The following is an 18,892-nucleotide window of genomic DNA, read 5'->3' as shown; positions in this document are numbered from 1 at the left end:
TTATACAGAAAATGGTTATACCACATAAATTATATATTAAATAGCATTAGCAACATGTCTACTTTAACCCTTTAAGGACATGGCCCATTTTCGTTTTTACGTTTTCGGTTTTTCCTCCTTGTGTTTAAAAGGTCATAGCACTTGCATTTTTCCACCTAGAAACCAACGTGACCCCTTATTTTTTGCTTCACTAATTGTACTTTGCGATTACAGGCTGAATTTTTGCATAAAGTACACTGCGAAACCAGAAAAAAATTCAAAGTGTGGTGAAATTGAAAAAAAAAACGCATTTCTTTTATTTGGGGGAAATGTGTTTTTACGCCATTCGCCCTGGGGTAAAACTGACTTGTTATGCATGTTCCTCAAGTCGTTACGATTAAAACGATATATAACATGTATGACTTATATTGTATCTGATGGCCTGTAAAAAATTCAAACCGTTGTTAACCAATATACGTTCCTTAAAATCGCTCCATTCCCAGGCTTATAGCGCTTTTATCCTTTGGTCTATGGGGCTGTATGAGGTGTCATTTTTTGCGCCATGATGTGATCTTTCTATCGGTACCTTGATTGCCCATATACGTCTTTTTGATCGCTTTTTATAAAATTTTTTCTGGATTTGATGCGACCAAAAATGCGCAATTTTGCACTTTGGGATTTTTTTGCGCTGACGCCGTTTACCGTACGAGATCAGGAATGTGATTAATTAATAGTTCGGGCGATTACGCACGCGGTGATAGCAAACATGTTTATTTATTTGTTTACTTTTATTTAAAACCTGGGAAAAGGGGGGTGATTCAGACTTTTATTAGGGGAGGGGGCTTTTTACTATTAACAACACTTTTTTTTTTTTTTTTTTTACACATATACTAGAAGCCCCCCTGGGGGACTTCTAGTATATACACTTGGATCTCTCATTGAGATCTCTGCAGCATAGATATGCTGCAGAGATCCATGAGATCGGCACTCGTTTGCTTTCGGCTGCTGCAGCCGAAAACGAACGAGTGCCGAGCCGAGGACGGCGCCATCTTGGACGCGTCCCCGGCCGGCATCAGTAACGGAGATCGCTCCTCCGGGACAAGGTCCCGGAGGAGCGATCTCCCCCACTAGACACCAGGGAAACGTTGCCTCCGGTAATCGGAGGCAGCTGTCAACTTTGACAGCTGCCTCCGATTAGCTAATTAGCGGGCACGGCGATCAGACCGTGCCCGCTAATAGCGGCGGTCCCGGGCTACTCGCGGCACCCGGGATCGCGGCACTTCAAAGCGGGGCCGCCGCGCGGCCCCGCTTTGAAGTGCAAGTGAGGACATAGGACGTACCGGTACGTCCTATGTCCTTAAGAGGTTAAGTTGGCGGCATTTATTAAACTATATTTCATTTTTTTTAGACAATAGGAAGCTTAAAACATTAGCAGCAAATTTCCAAATTTTCAGTAAAATTTCAAAATCAGATATTTTTAGGGAACTGTTCAGGTTTAAAGTGTATTTGAGGGGACTGTGTGTTAGAAAGCCTCACGAAGCACCCCATTTCAGAAACTGCACCCCCTAAACTCTGCAAAAGCATATCCAGAAAGTTTTTTAACCCTTTAGGGGAGTCACAGAAATAAAAGCTAAGTGTGTAAGAAATTAGAAAATTTTAATTTTCTGTGCAGAGATTTTATTGTAATCCAATATTTTTCATAATTATAAACCTATTACCAGAGAAATGCACCCCAATATTGATTGCCCCGTTTCTGCAGTTTATAGAAATACCCCATATGTGGCCCTATTGCGCTATTTGACGCAACCACAAGCCTCAGATATAAGGGAGCGCCTAGTGAATTTCAATGGCTCCGTTATTTTTGGTCATTTTTGACTGTACCACTTCAGGTTGGCAGAGGCTCTGGGGTGCCAAAACCTAAAAAACACCCCTAAAGGGACACCATTTAGAAAACTACACCCCTCAAGGAATGTAACAAGGGGTGCGGTGAGCATCTGGACCCCACAGGTGCTTCACAGATTTTCCAAACAATATGGCTTGAAAAAAGACTAAAGTATTTTTTACACTAAAATGTTGTTCTAGCCTTCAATTTTTCATTTTCACAAAGGGATAAAAGGAAAAAAAAAAACACAAAACATGTAGCGCAGTTTCTCCCGAGTACGGAAATACCCCACATGTGGACATAAAGTGCCAAGCGGGCGCAGGACGAGCCTCCAAAGGGAAGGAGCGCCAATTGGCTTTTGGAAGCTGGATTTCACTGGAATGGATTTCAAGGGCCATGTCGCATTTACAGAGCCCTCGTGCTGCCAAAACACTGGAAACCCCCCACAAGTGACCCCATTCTGGAAACTACACCCCTCGAGGAATCTAACAAGGGGTGCAGTGAGAATATGGACCCCACTGGTGACGGGCACAAATGTGGAAAAATGTGACGTGAAAGTGAAAATTTTCATTTTTTCACTTTCATGGCACAAATGTGCCCGTCATCCAGGGGTCCATATCCTCACTGCACCCCTTGTTAGATTCCTTGAGGGGTGTAGTTTCCAGAATGGGGTCACTTGTGGGGGGTTTACAGTGTTTTGGCAGCACAAGGGCTCTGTAAATGCGACATGGCGTTCATCATCCATTCTAGCCAAATCCAACCTCTAAAATCCAAATGGCGCTCCTTCCCTTCGGAGGCTTGCCCTGCACCCACATGGCGCTTTATGTCCAGATGTGGGGTATTTACGGACTAGGGGGAAATTGCTCTACACATTTTGTGTTTTTTTTTCTCTTTTAACCCCTTGTGAAAATGATAAATTCAAGGCTAGACCAACATTATAGTGTAAAAAATTTAATATTTCATTTTCACGCCACATTGTTCCACATTTGTGCCCGTCACCAGTGGGGTCCATATGCTGACTACACCCCTTGTTACATTCCTTGAGGGGTGTAGTTTCCATAATACTTGTGGGGGGTTTAACTGTCTTGGCAACACAGGGGCCTTTTGAATGCAACATGGCCCCTCGAAATCCATTCCATCCAAATCCAGCCTTCAAAAACCAAATGGCGCACCTTCCCTTTGGAGGCTTACCCTGCACCCGCATGGCGCTTTATGTCCACATGTGGGGTATTTCCGTACTCAGGGGAAATTGCTCTACACATTGTGTTTTTTTTTATCTTTTAACCCCTTGTGAAAATGAAAAAATCAAGACAAGATCAATGATTTAGAGTAAAAATTAAAAAAAAATTACACTAAATGTTGGTCTAGCCTTGATTTTTTTCCATTTCCACAAGGGGTTAAAAAAGAAAATGAACACAAAACGTGTAGGGTAGTTTCCCCTGAGTACGAAAATACCCCACATGTGGACATAATTTGCCATATGGGCACAGGGCAAGTCACCAAAAGGACAGAGCGCCATTTAGAGGCTGGAATGGGGGATGGAGGCCATGTCGCAATTACAAAGCTCCTGTGCTGCCAGAACAGTAGAAACCCCCCACAAGTGACCCAATTCTGGAAACTACACCCCATAAGGAATCTAACAAGGGGTGCAGTGAGCATATGGACCCCACTAGTGATGGGCACATGTGTAGAACATGTGCCGTGAAAATAAAAAATACCATTTTTTTCATTTTCACGTCCCAAATGTGGCCGTCACCAGGGGGCCATATACCCGCTGCCCCACTTGTTAGATTCCTTATGGGGTGTAGTTTCCAGAATGGGGTCACTTGTGGGGGGTTTCTACTGTCCTGGCCGCACAGAGGCTTTGTAATTGCATCATGGCATCCTCTAATGGGAATGGCGGCCATACCTATTTAGCTGGGGAAAAGGGACAATTCTAATTTATTTGGGGGTATTAGGCCAATTATTAGTTTATAAGGTTGGAAATGACAGGTGTCCATCAAACTCAACCTGTGTTGATCCAGAGGAAGGCAAAAACCCCTCGTGAGGCAGACGACAGTAGCCTCATCACAGGGGAAAAATTCCTTCCCGACTCCATAATGGCGATCAGAATAATCCCTGGATCAACGTGACCCCTGAAATAGGAATAAGGGACAGAATTTAGATAAAGTAGAACCCCAATGACGTGTGGTGCGCCTTGGAGCGATCCAGTATACAGAGGCCGGGGGGATCAGGACAGGTGTCACACTGGAAAATGTTGTCCTTCCTGATCCCCCTGTTACCCCACACTCTGCACTTCTTCTGGGGTCTCCCTTTCTCCAGTGTGGGGGACGTCACCTGGAAAATGTTGTCCTGGTGCGATACGGGGTCCCTCATATCCAGAAGTGCTGGGTCCGCTCCATGGCTGCTAAATATTAGGGCTCTATTACTACTTCTGATATGTTCGGATCGTGCCGCAAGCTACAGTAACTCGGGCAGCGAGGGACCGGAAGAGGGGGTGCTGGTATAAAAGTTATCCCCGTACAGGTGGTGACCTTTATCCAGCAGTGGGAAGATCAGTTCCCGGACGATGTCACCACTAACTCCGAGGATGGGGGGGGGGGGAGTGGGCATCTGGGGGCTGGATTCGGGTGTCCCTTCCTTCATACACTCTAAGGGTACGTGCACACTGCGGAGGATAACCCTTTGTGCATTCCGCAGTTGGCACCCGCCGGCGGACTGATGCGGGCGCACGTCTCCGTCCGTGTCGTAGACTCCATTCTATGCACGGGCGGATTCCGCTCTGCGTCCAACGTGTTGATGGAATGACGGATGATGGAATCCGCCCATGCATAGGATAGAGTCTATGACACGGGCGGAGACGCGCCCCTGCATCAGTCCGCCGGCGGGTGCCAGCTGCGGAATGCACGAAGGGTTATCCTTCGCCATTCCGCAGTGTGCACGTACCCTGGATCTGTAAGTGTACCCTGAGGTACTCTCACAGAGTTTGTAGAATTTCACGCCATACCGTCATCTCTTATTGGGACGGTACTGGCAGAAAAGACGTGTCTGGGGGGCAGCGTACGCTACGCTACTCCCAGACACGTCACTGGATGATGAGGAGGATGAGGATGAATGGAGGAACAAAGTACCCCCCATTCATCCTCACTGGCTGTTTCGGTGTCGGAGGCAATAATAATGTATGCGTCCGATACCGAAAACACCCTGGGGGCCATCTTTATATGGGGATTGGTATATGGGGTATGTAGTGGTGTAGTGTAAAACTTTATTCAATGTAGTGTGGTGTAATGTAGTGTTTTTTTACGTGTTTTTTACAGTAAGTATACAAAAAAAACCTACGCCAAAAATGGTGTTGCTGATAAATGCCGCACTTATGTTCGGCACTTATCAGCAGACCGTGGCAGTAGGATATAAAAAAAAAACACCCTACGCCAAAAAGGAGGAGTTGCTGATTAGCAGCGCACTTTGAAGCAGTGAATTTTGCAAAGCCGCCTGGAGACTGCCTCTTTCCCTCTTAGTACGGGTAACTTGTTGTATAAAATAACCCCGCAGGCATGCTTTCATCGCATCCCATTCTATTTGCGGTGAGGCCGTACCCGCATTTCCAGAATGGGGTCACTTGTGGGGGGTTTACAGTGTTTTGGCAGCACAAGGGCTCTGTAAATGCGACATGGCGTTCATCATCCATTCTAGCCAAATCCAACCTCTAAAATCCAAATGGCGCTCCTTCCCTTCGGAGGCTTGCCCTGCACCCACATGGCGCTTTATGTCCAGATGTGGGGTATTTACGGACTAGGGGGAAATTGCTCTACACATTTTGTGTTTTTTTTTCTCTTTTAACCCCTTGTGAAAATGATAAATTCAAGGCTAGACCAACATTATAGTGTAAAAAATTTAATATTTCATTTTCACGCCACATTGTTCCACATTTGTGCCCGTCACCAGTGGGGTCCATATGCTGACTACACCCCTTGTTACATTCCTTGAGGGGTGTAGTTTCCATAATACTTGTGGGGGGTTTAACTGTCTTGGCAACACAGGGGCCTTTTGAATGCAACATGGCCCCTCGAAATCCATTCCATCCAAATCCAGCCTTCAAAAACCAAATGGCGCACCTTCCCTTTGGAGGCTTACCCTGCACCCGCATGGCGCTTTATGTCCACATGTGGGGTATTTCCGTACTCAGGGGAAATTGCTCTACACATTGTGTTTTTTTTTATCTTTTAACCCCTTGTGAAAATGAAAAAATCAAGACAAGATCAATGATTTAGAGTAAAAATTAAAAAAAAATTACACTAAATGTTGGTCTAGCCTTGATTTTTTTCCATTTCCACAAGGGGTTAAAAAAGAAAATGAACACAAAACGTGTAGGGTAGTTTCCCCTGAGTACGAAAATACCCCACATGTGGACATAATTTGCCATATGGGCACAGGGCAAGTCACCAAAAGGACAGAGCGCCATTTAGAGGCTGGAATGGGGGATGGAGGCCATGTCGCAATTACAAAGCTCCTGTGCTGCCAGAACAGTAGAAACCCCCCACAAGTGACCCAATTCTGGAAACTACACCCCATAAGGAATCTAACAAGGGGTGCAGTGAGCATATGGACCCCACTAGTGATGGGCACATGTGTAGAACATGTGCCGTGAAAATAAAAAATACCATTTTTTTCATTTTCACGTCCCAAATGTGGCCGTCACCAGGGGGCCATATACCCGCTGCCCCACTTGTTAGATTCCTTATGGGGTGTAGTTTCCAGAATGGGGTCACTTGTGGGGGGTTTCTACTGTCCTGGCCGCACAGAGGCTTTGTAATTGCATCATGGCATCCTCTAATGGGAATGGCGGCCATACCTATTTAGCTGGGGAAAAGGGACAATTCTAATTTATTTGGGGGTATTAGGCCAATTATTAGTTTATAAGGTTGGAAATGACAGGTGTCCATCAAACTCAACCTGTGTTGATCCAGAGGAAGGCAAAAACCCCTCGTGAGGCAGACGACAGTAGCCTCATCACAGGGGAAAAATTCCTTCCCGACTCCATAATGGCGATCAGAATAATCCCTGGATCAACGTGACCCCTGAAATAGGAATAAGGGACAGAATTTAGATAAAGTAGAACCCCAATGACGTGTGGTGCGCCTTGGAGCGATCCAGTATACAGAGGCCGGGGGGATCAGGACAGGTGTCACACTGGAAAATGTTGTCCTTCCTGATCCCCCTGTTACCCCACACTCTGCACTTCTTCTGGGGTCTCCCTTTCTCCAGTGTGGGGGACGTCACCTGGAAAATGTTGTCCTGGTGCGATACGGGGTCCCTCATATCCAGAAGTGCTGGGTCCGCTCCATGGCTGCTAAATATTAGGGCTCTATTACTACTTCTGATATGTTCGGATCGTGCCGCAAGCTACAGTAACTCGGGCAGCGAGGGACCGGAAGAGGGGGTGCTGGTATAAAAGTTATACCCGTACAGGTGGTGACCTTTATCCAGCAGTGGGAAGATCAGTTCCCGGACGATGTCACCACTAACTCCGAGGATGGGGGGGGGGGGGAGTGGGCATCTGGGGGCTGGATTCGGGTGTCCCTTCCTTCATACACTCTAAGGGTACGTGCAACTGCGGAGGATAACCCTTTGTGCATTCCGCAGTTGGCACCCGCCGGCGGACTGATGCGGGCGCACGTCTCCGTCCGTGTCGTAGACTCCATTCTATGCACGGGCGGATTCCGCTCTGCGTCCAACGTGTTGATGGAATGACGGATGATGGAATCCGCCCATGCATAGGATAGAGTCTATGACACGGGCGGAGACGCGCCCCTGCATCAGTCCGCCGGCGGGTGCCAGCTGCGGAATGCACGAAGGGTTATCCTTCGCCATTCCGCAGTGTGCACGTACCCTGGATCTGTAAGTGTACCCTGAGGTACTCTCACAGAGTTTGTAGAATTTCACGCCATACCGTCATCTCTTATTGGGACGGTACTGGCAGAAAAGACGTGTCTGGGGGGCAGCGTACGCTACGCTACTCCCAGACACGTCACTGGATGATGAGGAGGATGAGGATGAATGGAGGAACAAAGTACCCCCCATTCATCCTCACTGGCTGTTTCGGTGTCGGAGGCAATAATAATGTATGCGTCCGATACCGAAAACACCCTGGGGGCCATCTTTATATGGGGATTGGTATATGGGGTATGTAGTGGTGTAGTGTAAAACTTTATTCAATGTAGTGTGGTGTAATGTAGTGTTTTTTTACGTGTTTTTTACAGTAAGTATACAAAAAAAACCTACGCCAAAAATGGTGTTGCTGATAAATGCCGCACTTATGTTCGGCACTTATCAGCAGACCGTGGCAGTAGGATATAAAAAAAAAACACCCTACGCCAAAAAGGAGGAGTTGCTGATTAGCAGCGCACTTTCGTGCGATGCTGATCAACACTCAGCGGCGATAGGGTGCGGAAAATAGAAAAAAAAAAATTGGGAAAAAAATTTTTTTTTTTACTACATTCTGAACATCCCTGTAGTGGCTGATACGTGTATTACACTTATCAGCCGCTAGGGGGCAGCAGAGCGCAAGATCCGAAAATAGACGACGCTGGAGTCGGAAAAATACGAAAAAAGACGACGCTGGAGCCGGAAAAAGCCGATAGGGACTCACGGAAGAAGCCGAAGTCCCGACAAGATGAAGAGGACGCCGGGAACCCGGAAGACGCCGATCAGGACCCCGGGACAGGTGAGTAATGTACAAATACCTGCTCCGGACCCCTCAGCTACCTAGCTGAGGGGTCCGGAGCAGGTATTTATTACTTGTGGGGACTTTGATCGCCGTGAACGGCGATCGGGACGGTGGTACCGTGACCACCATTACTTTTTACAGTAATGGCGGTCGGTGCCGTCCTCGGACAGCACCGACCGCCATTTTTTTCCGGGTCATCGGGCCACCGATGGCCCGGAAAGGTTCCGATCGCCGCTATGGGCTTATCAGCCAATAGCGGCTATCGTCGGCATGGGGGGGGGTTAACAACCCTCCATGCCGACAGGGAGAGATGGCCAGCTATGTATTATAGCAGGCTATCTCCCCCGATCGGGACCCGGCCGGCCGCGGCGCCCGTTTAAAGGGCCGACGTACCGGTACGTCATGGGTCCTTAAGTGACAGTGATCCATGACGTGCCGGTACGTCATGGGTCCTTAAGAGGTTAAGAAGGCAGGACCCTGCTGAGCTCTGGAAATTACCGAGCGTAAGTGACCCATTCGCTCACCCTCCACAAAAAAACATATGTTTGGCAGAGTTCCTTTTATGAGCTGCAGACTCTAAATCAAAGTCAGTGAGAGCTCGTTGGGCCTCCCTCAATCTGTTAGCCGTACGTGTAGTGCATCCCTCGTGTAGTGCGAAGAGCCTCTGCCTGTATAAGTGAATTTTGCAAAGCCGCCTGGAGACTGCCTCTTTCCCTCTTAGTACGGGTAACTTGTTGTATAAAATAACCCCGCAGGCATGCTTTCATCGCATCCCATTCTATTTGCGGTGAGGCCGTACCCGCATTTATTCTAAAATAATCTTCTATTGTTATATGTATACCAGGAACATCTAGAACAGACAACCAGTGGGGGTTCAATCGCCATACTGGAACCGTAGTTCGCCACACCCCGGGGTGCGCCAGAACCAGTGTCGGTGGGAGTGGTCAGACAGTGTACGGGGGAGGTATTCTACTTCCAGTACCTGTGTGAGAACTCTGGTATCTCCAAGCACCATATCCACACGAGACAAACTGCCATGCGAGGCAGAATAGCAAGAGTAGGCCCGCACACCAGGATGCCGTGCCCGCCAGATATCAAACAAAGCTACTTCTAATATAAAAGCTCCTAAGGAACTGTGTCTATCCGTAGTGATACCTGGTGTCAAAGATACCCTGTCTAGAAGGCTGTCCATTACATTGTTCAAGTCTCCTATGACGAGCAGTGAGGCATCCGGGTGTGCGGCACCAAAGGCTAACACCTCTTTTAAAACAGAGCTATTATAAGGTGGTAGTATGTATACCGCACATAGCACATATTTCACAGCATATATAGAGCAATAGAGACATACAAATTGGCACTGAGAGTCGGTTTTAACCTCTAAACAATCAAAGGGGATATTTTTGTGTATTAGTATGCTGACCCCTCTAGAGTATTGCGATAAAAAGGAATGGTAGCACCAACCGACCCATGCTCTTTGCAGATACTGGGTCGTATCTTTTGTCAGATGAGACAAAGAGAAAAAAGAAAAAATAGAGTAAGAAACAGTGATCTATCCACTAAGTGCAGATAGATGGGACAATCAGTCCTCCACACTACTAAGCAAAGTCTAGCAGCAAGTGGACTAAACGCACAGCCCCGCAATAATAGGATACATGTATGCAACTGCGGGCTCCATCTTTAAAGGTGTAACCATAGAACTAATGAAAACGGTGCACCTGTCATACAGGCGGGAGTGGAGGCACTTGTCAGTCCTGGTGCATACTTTGTCGCAACTGTTGGTGCGTTTCAAGCCATCGTGCGGCATCCTTGGGCACCATGAAAAAGTGCGTTTCGCCCATAGCAAAGGCCCGCAGTTTAGCAGGATACAGCATTGCATAAGAAACTTGAAGTTGCCGCAGCATGTGCTTGACCTCTATAAATCTTGCATGCTTCTTCTGAATCTCAGCAGAGTAATCTGGGTAAAAGGAAATGCGTTGACCGTTAAAGGTTAAAGGCTATGTCAGGCTTGTTACGTGCAGCTTGCAAGATGGCATCCCTGTCTCTGTAATGAAGAAGTTTCACCAGTACTGAACACGAAGGCGATCCAGGTGGCAGCGGACGGGTGGGGACACGGTGGGCCCTCTCCACAACATACAAGGGTGACAGCGTATCATCCCCAAAAGTGTCTTTGATCCAATTTTCAAAAAAATCGTGTGGGATCCGAGCCCTCAATTTTCTCAGGGACCCCCACAATGCGCACATTATTGCGCCGGAGCCTGTTCTCCAAATCATCAGCCTTAAGGATAAGTGCAGATAGTTGTTGGTCATGCCTGCGTGTATCTCTGACAACAGGGGCCATTTTGTCTTCCAAGTCACTGATCCTGCCCTCTGCAGCCACCATTTTCTCACTCACTTTCTGCACATTTTGTCTCATAAAGGACAACTCCTCCTGTATTGTGCCCACTTGTTGTTGTAGGGCAGCTATAGCAAGATTCCCCTTAGCCTAAAACACCTCACGCAGGGTAGGTTCAGGCAGCTCCTCGTCTACTTCCTCCTCCTCCCTGTGTACCTGCGCCACATGTTGCTGCGCCATTGCTGGGGGGGACTCCGGGCCCGATAATTGTCAGAGTCCTGTGGCTGAGTTCGGGGGGTTGGGGAGTCACAGGGCTGCGCTCCTTACCCTCTGAATGCGGTCTGGCAAATGCCGCCAATATAGAGGTAACGCCTCCAGGAGTGGTCTGTGCTGCTCGCTTCGGTGTGGCTATATGGCTGCCGGCGCCATTTTGGATGCCTCTGGACCTGCGCCCCGCCGGATCTCTGGTGTCCCGGGTGTTCTTTCGGGTGGTGCCGCCCGCCATAGCTGCTGCTCCACTACTACTGGGAGGTTCCGGCACAGGAGGGGAGAGTGTGCACCGACAAAGGAGCCCGCAGAAGCCCAGGAAAGTCGCCGGTATGCCGGAGCTGTAACGGCGTGCGTCCGGCTATATGCTCAGTCAGGCTCCGCCCTCTCCAACCGTTGTTTAACAACCAATCATGGGAACATAGCCTTATGACGCTCTCCTTGAGTAAAAATTTTGTCCCCTCCCAGATACGGACACAGGTACAATATGCCCATGTGAATTGCCTGTAGGGCTGCACATGTTTAGACTGTTGTAGCATAATGGTTGATTGTGCCTGGCAAACAATAAATATCGCTAGGGGTGAAAATGAATTTAAGGGGTATTATCTCCAACTTTGTGATTCTTGGGTGTCCCAGACGTCAGAATAATATCATTTAGCTTATGTTTCCTGTGAATAGGGGATTACTTTACAAGTTGGTAGAGCTTTTGCCTGAACCATGGGTAGCAACACATTTTTACCTTTAAAAACTACAGAATGTAAAACCCTAGAAAAGGAGACTGCACTACTAGACAGGGGTGCTGCCTAAGGCTTACTAGACCAACAACTATGACACAAAGCAAAAAAGAATAAGCCTATAGCATAACAGGCGCACACCCAAATAATGAAAAATAAATACATCTTTATTAAGCAACATCATAAACATTACACAATAGCAATTGGGCATTATGGGTCACCCCAATTTTTCCTCCCCTCCCATGCATATGGTGATATGAATTGTTTGCTCATTCATGAATGAATTTTATAGTTTTTTTTTTTACACTTGAACATGCAGTATTTGGGTCTTTTTGAATTAAGCTTTAAGATATTTATAAATTCTTTGCACTTTGAGGTATAGCACTTTTGTAATTATTATCATGGTGTTTTTTCTGTGTATATAGGCATTTATTCATTTACTTGGGTAGGTTGGTTTACATTCTTAATTGGGTTGTAGGCCCTGGGGGTTTTCCTTGTATTGTCTGGGACTCCCACGTTGTTTGTTTTTAAATGTTTTTAATTATGTATAGGGATTCTAGTTCAATTGCTATTGTGTAATGTTTATGATGTTGCTTAACCCCTTGCCTCCGCAGCCTGTTTTGGCCTTAATGACCAGGCTCATTTTTCAAAATCTGACCTGTCTCACTTTATGCGCTTATAGCTCAGTGATGCTTTAACGTATGCTAGCGATTCTGAGATTGTTTTTTCGTCACATATGGCACTTTATATTAGTGGCAAAATTTGGTCATTACTTTGTGTGTTTTTTGTGAAAAACATCAAAATATCATGAAAAATTTGAAAATTTTGCATTTTATGAACTTCTGAAATTCTCTGCTTCTAAAAAAGGAAGTCATAGCACATAAATTAGTTATTAAATCACATTACCAATATGTCCTTTTTATTCTGGCATAATTTGGGAAACATATTTTACTTTTTTAGGCTGTTATGGGGCTTAGAAATTTATTAGCAAATTATCACATTTTGTGAAAGTTTCCAAAACTGATTTTTTTTGTGACCCCATTTTGGAAACTAGACACCTTAAAGAATTAATCTAGGGGTAAAATGAGCATTTTAACCCTACAGGGGCTGGAGGAAAGTATTCACAATTAGGCCTTAAAAAAATCGAAAATTTTAATTTTCCAATAATATATATGTTTAGATTAAAATTTCTCAATTTCACAAGGAACATGAGACAATCCGCACCCCAAAATTTGTAACGCAGGTTCTCCTGAGTACAACGGTACCCCATATGGGGGCATAAACCACTGTATGGGCACACAGCGGGGCTCAGAAGGGAAGGAGCGCCAATTAGCATTTTCAGTTCAGATTTTGCTGAAGAAGTTTCTGAGCGCCAGGTGCGTTTGCAGAGCCCCTGTAGTGTCCGTAGAAGAGAACCCCCCCCCCAAAAGTCACCCCATTTTGGAAAGTACACCCCTCAAAGAATTCATCTTGGGGTGTGGTGACCATTTTGACCCCACAGGTATTAGAGGAACGTATTCAAAATAAGACAGTAAAATTTAAAAACTCGAATTTTTCCAATATATGTTTGTTTAGTTTAAAATTTCTCAATTTCACGAGGAATGGGAGAACAAATGTACCCCAAAATCTGTAACGCAGCTTCTTCTGAGTAAAACAGTACCCCATATGTGGGCATAAACCACTGTATGGGCACACAGCAGGGCTCAGAAGGAAGGGAGCGCCAATTTGCTGGAGCAAAACCGCAGCTAGTAATGGTTATTAGAATAGCGCAGTTACTAAAATACAATAAAAAAATGAGATTACAGGTAATGTGGGGTGGTAACGGATAATCTGGGGTGGTAACGGGCAACGTGGGGTGGTAACGGGCAACGTGGGGTGGTAACGGATAAACTGAAGTGCATATAGGTAATCAGGGGTGGGTACATGTAATTTTGGGTGGTTACGGCAATCTGGAGGGGGTCACTGGCAACGTGTGTGAGTTAGAGGCAACGTGCAGTGGTTACGTGCAATATGGGGGGTTACGGGCAATCGGGGCTGATTACGGACCATCTGGAGGGGGTCACTGGCAATTTGGGGTGGTTATGGGCAACGTGCGGCGGTTATGGGCAATGTGCGGCGGTTATGGGCAACGTGCGGTGGTTATAGGCAACGTGCGGTGGTTATAGGCAATGTGCGGTGGTCAGAGGCAATCTGGTGGGAATTACATGTGATTAGGGGCAACCTGGGGGGGTTACAGACAATCTGCGGTGGTTACGGGCAACATGGGGTGGTTACAGACAATCTGGGGTGTTTACGGATAAACTGAAGTGCTTATACGTAATCAGGGGTGGGTACATGTAATTTTGGGTGGTTACGGCAATCTGGTGTGGTTACGGGCAATCTGGAGGGGGTCACTGGCAACGTGTGTGAGTTAGAGGCAACGTGCAGTGGTTACGTGCAATATGGGGGGGTTACGGGCAATCGGGGCTGATTACGGACCATCTGGAGGGGCTCACTGGCAACGTGCGGTGGTTATGGGCAACGTGCGGTGGTTATGGGCAACGTGCGGTGGTTATGGGCAACGTGCGGTGGTTATGGGCAACGTGCGGTGGTTATGGGCAACGTGCGGTGGTTATGGGCAACGTGCGGTGGTTATGGGCAACGTGCGGTGGTTATGGGCAATGTGCGGTGGTTATGGGCAATGTGCGGTGGTTATGGGCAATGTGCGGTGGTTATGGGCAATGTGCGGTGGTTATGGGCAATGCGCGGTGATTACGGGCTATCTGGGGCGGATATGGGCAACCTGCGGTGGTTACGGGTAATTTGGGGGGGCTAGGGGTAATCTGGGAGTAAACTGCAATTATTACTATAATAAAAAGTGTGTTTTATTTTTTTGTATGTTTTTCACTTTTTGTACTTTATACATTAATTTTCACTGTATTACTATGATTACTGTGATATTTTCTATCACAGTAATCATAGTTCAGTGACAGAGACCAAATTGGTCTCTGTCACTTTAAATTTTCTGAGATAACTGATTCTGGAGCGCATGCGCACTTCAGAATCAGCCTGGACGTCGAGGAGGACGGACCTCCGTGGATCAGGTAACGTATGTGGGGAAGGGGGGGGGGGGTGACTGGGGGACGGGGGGTGACTGGGGGGGTGGGGGGGCGACTTGGGGGGGGGGGCACGGTGACACTTTTTATCCCCTGTCACCAATGATTTATGGTGACAGGGGATAAAAAGTGCTGATCAGCACTGGGAACAGGCGATCGGCGGTATATAGTATATACCGCTGATCGCCTGCTCCGGGACCACATGGGGGGGTCCCCGATCACTGCCCCATGCTCTCCGCTACCTCCGGTGGCGGAGAGCATGAGGCTTTGATCACTAATTAATTTCCATCCCTGCGAACAAACATCGTTTGTTCGCAGGTATGGGGGTGGCCATTTTGGATCTGATGGCCGCCCAGGTAGGGTGATCGGGGGGCTGATCTGGGGTCTGAGGGGATATTTTTCATCTCCCCCCACCGTGGATTCACGGTGGGGGGAGATGAAAGCTATCGGCGGCGCCGGTAATGCCCGGTACCGGCGAATCGCCGCTAAAACGGTAGTAGCGGCGATCCGCCGGTATCGGGGGACGAGGGGAGGGGGCCAGGGGACACACATTGAGTGGCGGTGGGGGGGGGGAACCGTTCTGCAGCCTCCCCCCGGCGATCGGCGGGGGACACTGAAACCCCCCATAGACGCTGCGGTCGCATTGACCGCAGCGTTTATGGGGTTAACTGCCCGGGGGGGGAGCGCGGCTCCCCTCCGGGCAGTGGCAGCAGGAGGAGGCTGTGTGACACAGCCTCCTCCTGCTTCCCGATCTCACCTAGGGACAGAGGAAGCAGGGAAGCCATGACGTCCAGGGACGTTATGATGCGTTCTGCCACTGCTTTTCATGACGTCCCTGGACGTCATATTGGGGGAAGGGGTTAATAAAGATGTATTTATTTTTCATTATTTGGGTGTGCGCCTGTTCTGCTATAGGCTTATTCTTTTTTGCTTTGTGTAATAGTAGTAGAAGGCAGTTTTCTCATTCTTATTGACTTGTACGTCTTTCAGTTCCCCTTGTTTTGGGAATAATGAGAGACCTGTCTGTCAAGCAGAGAGAAGCCTGGAAGACCGCCTCTTCAACACTTACCAAGTAGTAAAGCTTTGTTTTAACAAAGTTTTGCTCTCAAACGCTGCAGTATTTCAGAGAAAAACGTATGTTTTTAGTAATCAGAAAGCATGTCAGCATTTAATGTGGATCAGACAGCATAAATCTTCTGACAGATTTCCTTTAACACATTGAAATCTAGGCTGTTTTTTCTCTTTAACCCCTAGACGACCCTGGACGTAGGGTTACGTCATGGAAGTCTGTCCCCAGACGACCCATGACGTAACCTTACGTCATGGGTGTTATTCCCGCTATGAAGCGCGCTCCGGAGCGGAGCGCGCTTCATAGGAGGTGGGGGCCGGCTGCAGTGAGCAGCCGGGACCTCACCGGTAATGACACGCTGCAGCGATCGCGCTGCCGCGTGTCATTAACCCCTTAAACGCCGCGATCGCGGCGCGACCGCAGCGTTTAAGTGTAAGTGACAGGGGGAGTCCCCTGTCACTTACCGATCGGGACCCCTGCAGTGTGACTGCGGGGGTCCTGATCGTTGAAACGGACTGCTGGAGGTCTCTTACCTGCCTCCATGCGGTCCGATCGGCGATCTGCTACACTGAGCCTGCACAGGCAGGCTCAATGAGCAGATCGCCGATAACACTGATCAATGCTATGCCTACGGCATAGCATTCATCAGTCTATAAATCAAAGTACTGTATGTACAAGTCCCCCAAAGGGACTTCAAAAGTGTAAAAAAAAAAAAAGTTCAAAACACTATTACACTACCCCAAAACCCCTCCCCCAATAAAAGTCTAAATCACCCCCCTTTCCCATTATATAAATAAAACATATGAAAATGAATAAATAGATAAACATATAATATACCATAGCGTGCGTAATTGTCCGATCTATTAAAATATAACAAGCGTCATTGCGACCGGTAAACAGCTAACACGAAAAGAGGGGAAAAAGTGCGCAGATTACCGATTTTGTTACATTATATATTTAAAAAAATCTATAAAAAGTGATCAAAACGTCCGATCTTCACAAATATGGTATTAATAAAAACTAGAGATCATGGCGGAAAAAATGACACCCCATACAGCCCCATAGGTGAAAAAATAAAACCGTTATAAGCGTCACAATAGGCTTTTTTTATTAATATTTAATTGCCAAAAAAAAGGATTTCATAAAAAAAAATATATATAACATTAGAGAATCTGTGTAACCTGCATATGGTTGTGTTCGGACTGACCTATAGAATAATAGTGTCATGTCGCTGTTACCATATAGTGCATTACGTAGACACAGGAACCCCCCAAACGTTACCATATTGCATTCTTTCTTACGATTTCACCTATTTATATCTTCATAAATAATATATTTGGAATTCCATCATACATGTTATGGTAAAATGAATGACGCCATTACAAAGTACAACTATTCCTGTAAAAAACAAGCACTTACATGGCCTGTAGATAGAAAACTGAGAGTGCTAGAGCTCTTAGAAGGGGAGGAGGGAAAAACGAAAGCACTAAGATCAAAATTTGCGCGGTCCACTGGGTCATTTTGGGCCTGGTCCTCAAAGGGTTAAATGTTGGGACTTTGCCTAATTTTTTATTCTTTCGGTAACATGTTATCACTTAACTTTTTCTTTCTTGCCAGAGGTCAATGCGTTCAGACTTGAACTTGAAGGAATTACAGTTAAAGGGAAGAATTGTCCTAAACCGATTAAAACCTGGGTGCAGTGTGGCATATCTATGAAGATTCTGAATTCTCTTAAAAAGTAAGGAGTTATCTGTGTAGTAACACTGCTTGAATAGTGTTCACTGAAATAGAAAAATCAGTCTAATGACGTTGCCTGTAATCAGTTTGTTCCTGATTTGGTTTCTACATCTATGTTATGGTATTTATATTGATGCCATGTCATAAGATCATGATTGCTGTCTGCCGGTGGGCAGCATCTTAAAACGCAACTATAAAATATTTTGACCTTTCAGTTTTAGTTAGCTTAGGTCATGATAAGACTTTTTGCAATATACATTAATAACCTAAAATGAACAGTTTTTTAAATACATAAAGCCAAAAGTCCCGTCAGAGCTCTTTGCCTCTGACTTATTTCTGCATTCCTGCTGGACACGCCCCCTCCCTGCAGATCCGTACGTAGTGTACAGACTCTGACAGCAGCATCAGATAACAGCCCTGACACAGGGAGAAACAGAAACAAAACCTCCCCCCCCCCCCGCACCTTCTAGCAGCAGGTTCTCCCTCCTCCCCTCACAGAGGTGACTAAGCAGAGCTGAGGGTGTTGTGTGTGAGGAGCAGCGCAGGGGAAGAGCTGGATGGAGGGACAAGTGTATCCAGTGCCACCATGACTCCAATGTGCTGCATGAGGGAGAGTGGGTGAGTCACTGAGGGGAGGACTAAAAGTCCCAGCACAACACAGCTGTAGTCCTTCCATAGTACATATAACATTCACTATCAGATGTCTGCAGCAGGTGTCCCCACCTCCATGGCTGACATTATCCTACAGTGTTATGAGAGCAGATGAGTGTATCTAATCCCACTGTGTCTGATACCATCTGCTGGGGCTCTGTATCTAATCTTAGATTGTGATACTGTATGTTGGGGCTGTATCTGATCCTCCTATGTGTGATACATCTGCTAAGGTGCTGGTCAGTGAATGGAGGGAGCCAGCCAGGGAGATGAGAGACCACGCTCACTTTCTCTCAGCCAGGAGAAAAATTCATTTATTCTTTTGAGCCAAACAACTGGGGATATCTCAGCGAGCGTACATGCCATCAACGCAGTTTAGGGCTCTTTTTAAAGGGTAACACGTGGGCTTTTTATTTTAA

The 18,892-nt window shown here is 46.7% G+C and overlaps 1 protein-coding gene across 1 annotated transcript in view; it reads left to right on the top strand.

Moving 5' to 3' along the window:
• Positions 1 to 18,892, top strand: part of DDX46 (DEAD-box helicase 46) — a 142,453-nt gene that overhangs the window by 47,467 nt on the left and 76,094 nt on the right. The window contains exon 9 of the mRNA XM_069969865.1: positions 17,703 to 17,823. Within this exon, the coding sequence (XP_069825966.1) occupies positions 17,703 to 17,823 (121 nt within the window). The remainder of the gene's footprint in view (positions 1 to 17,702; positions 17,824 to 18,892) is intronic.

The sequence above is a fragment of the Dendropsophus ebraccatus genome, chromosome 1 (assembly GCF_027789765.1).
Source record: "Dendropsophus ebraccatus isolate aDenEbr1 chromosome 1, aDenEbr1.pat, whole genome shotgun sequence".
NCBI classification, from domain to species: Eukaryota; Metazoa; Chordata; class Amphibia; order Anura; family Hylidae; genus Dendropsophus; species Dendropsophus ebraccatus.
The sequence above is the reverse complement of the archived record's forward strand: the minus strand, read 5'-3'. Positions and strand labels throughout refer to the sequence as shown.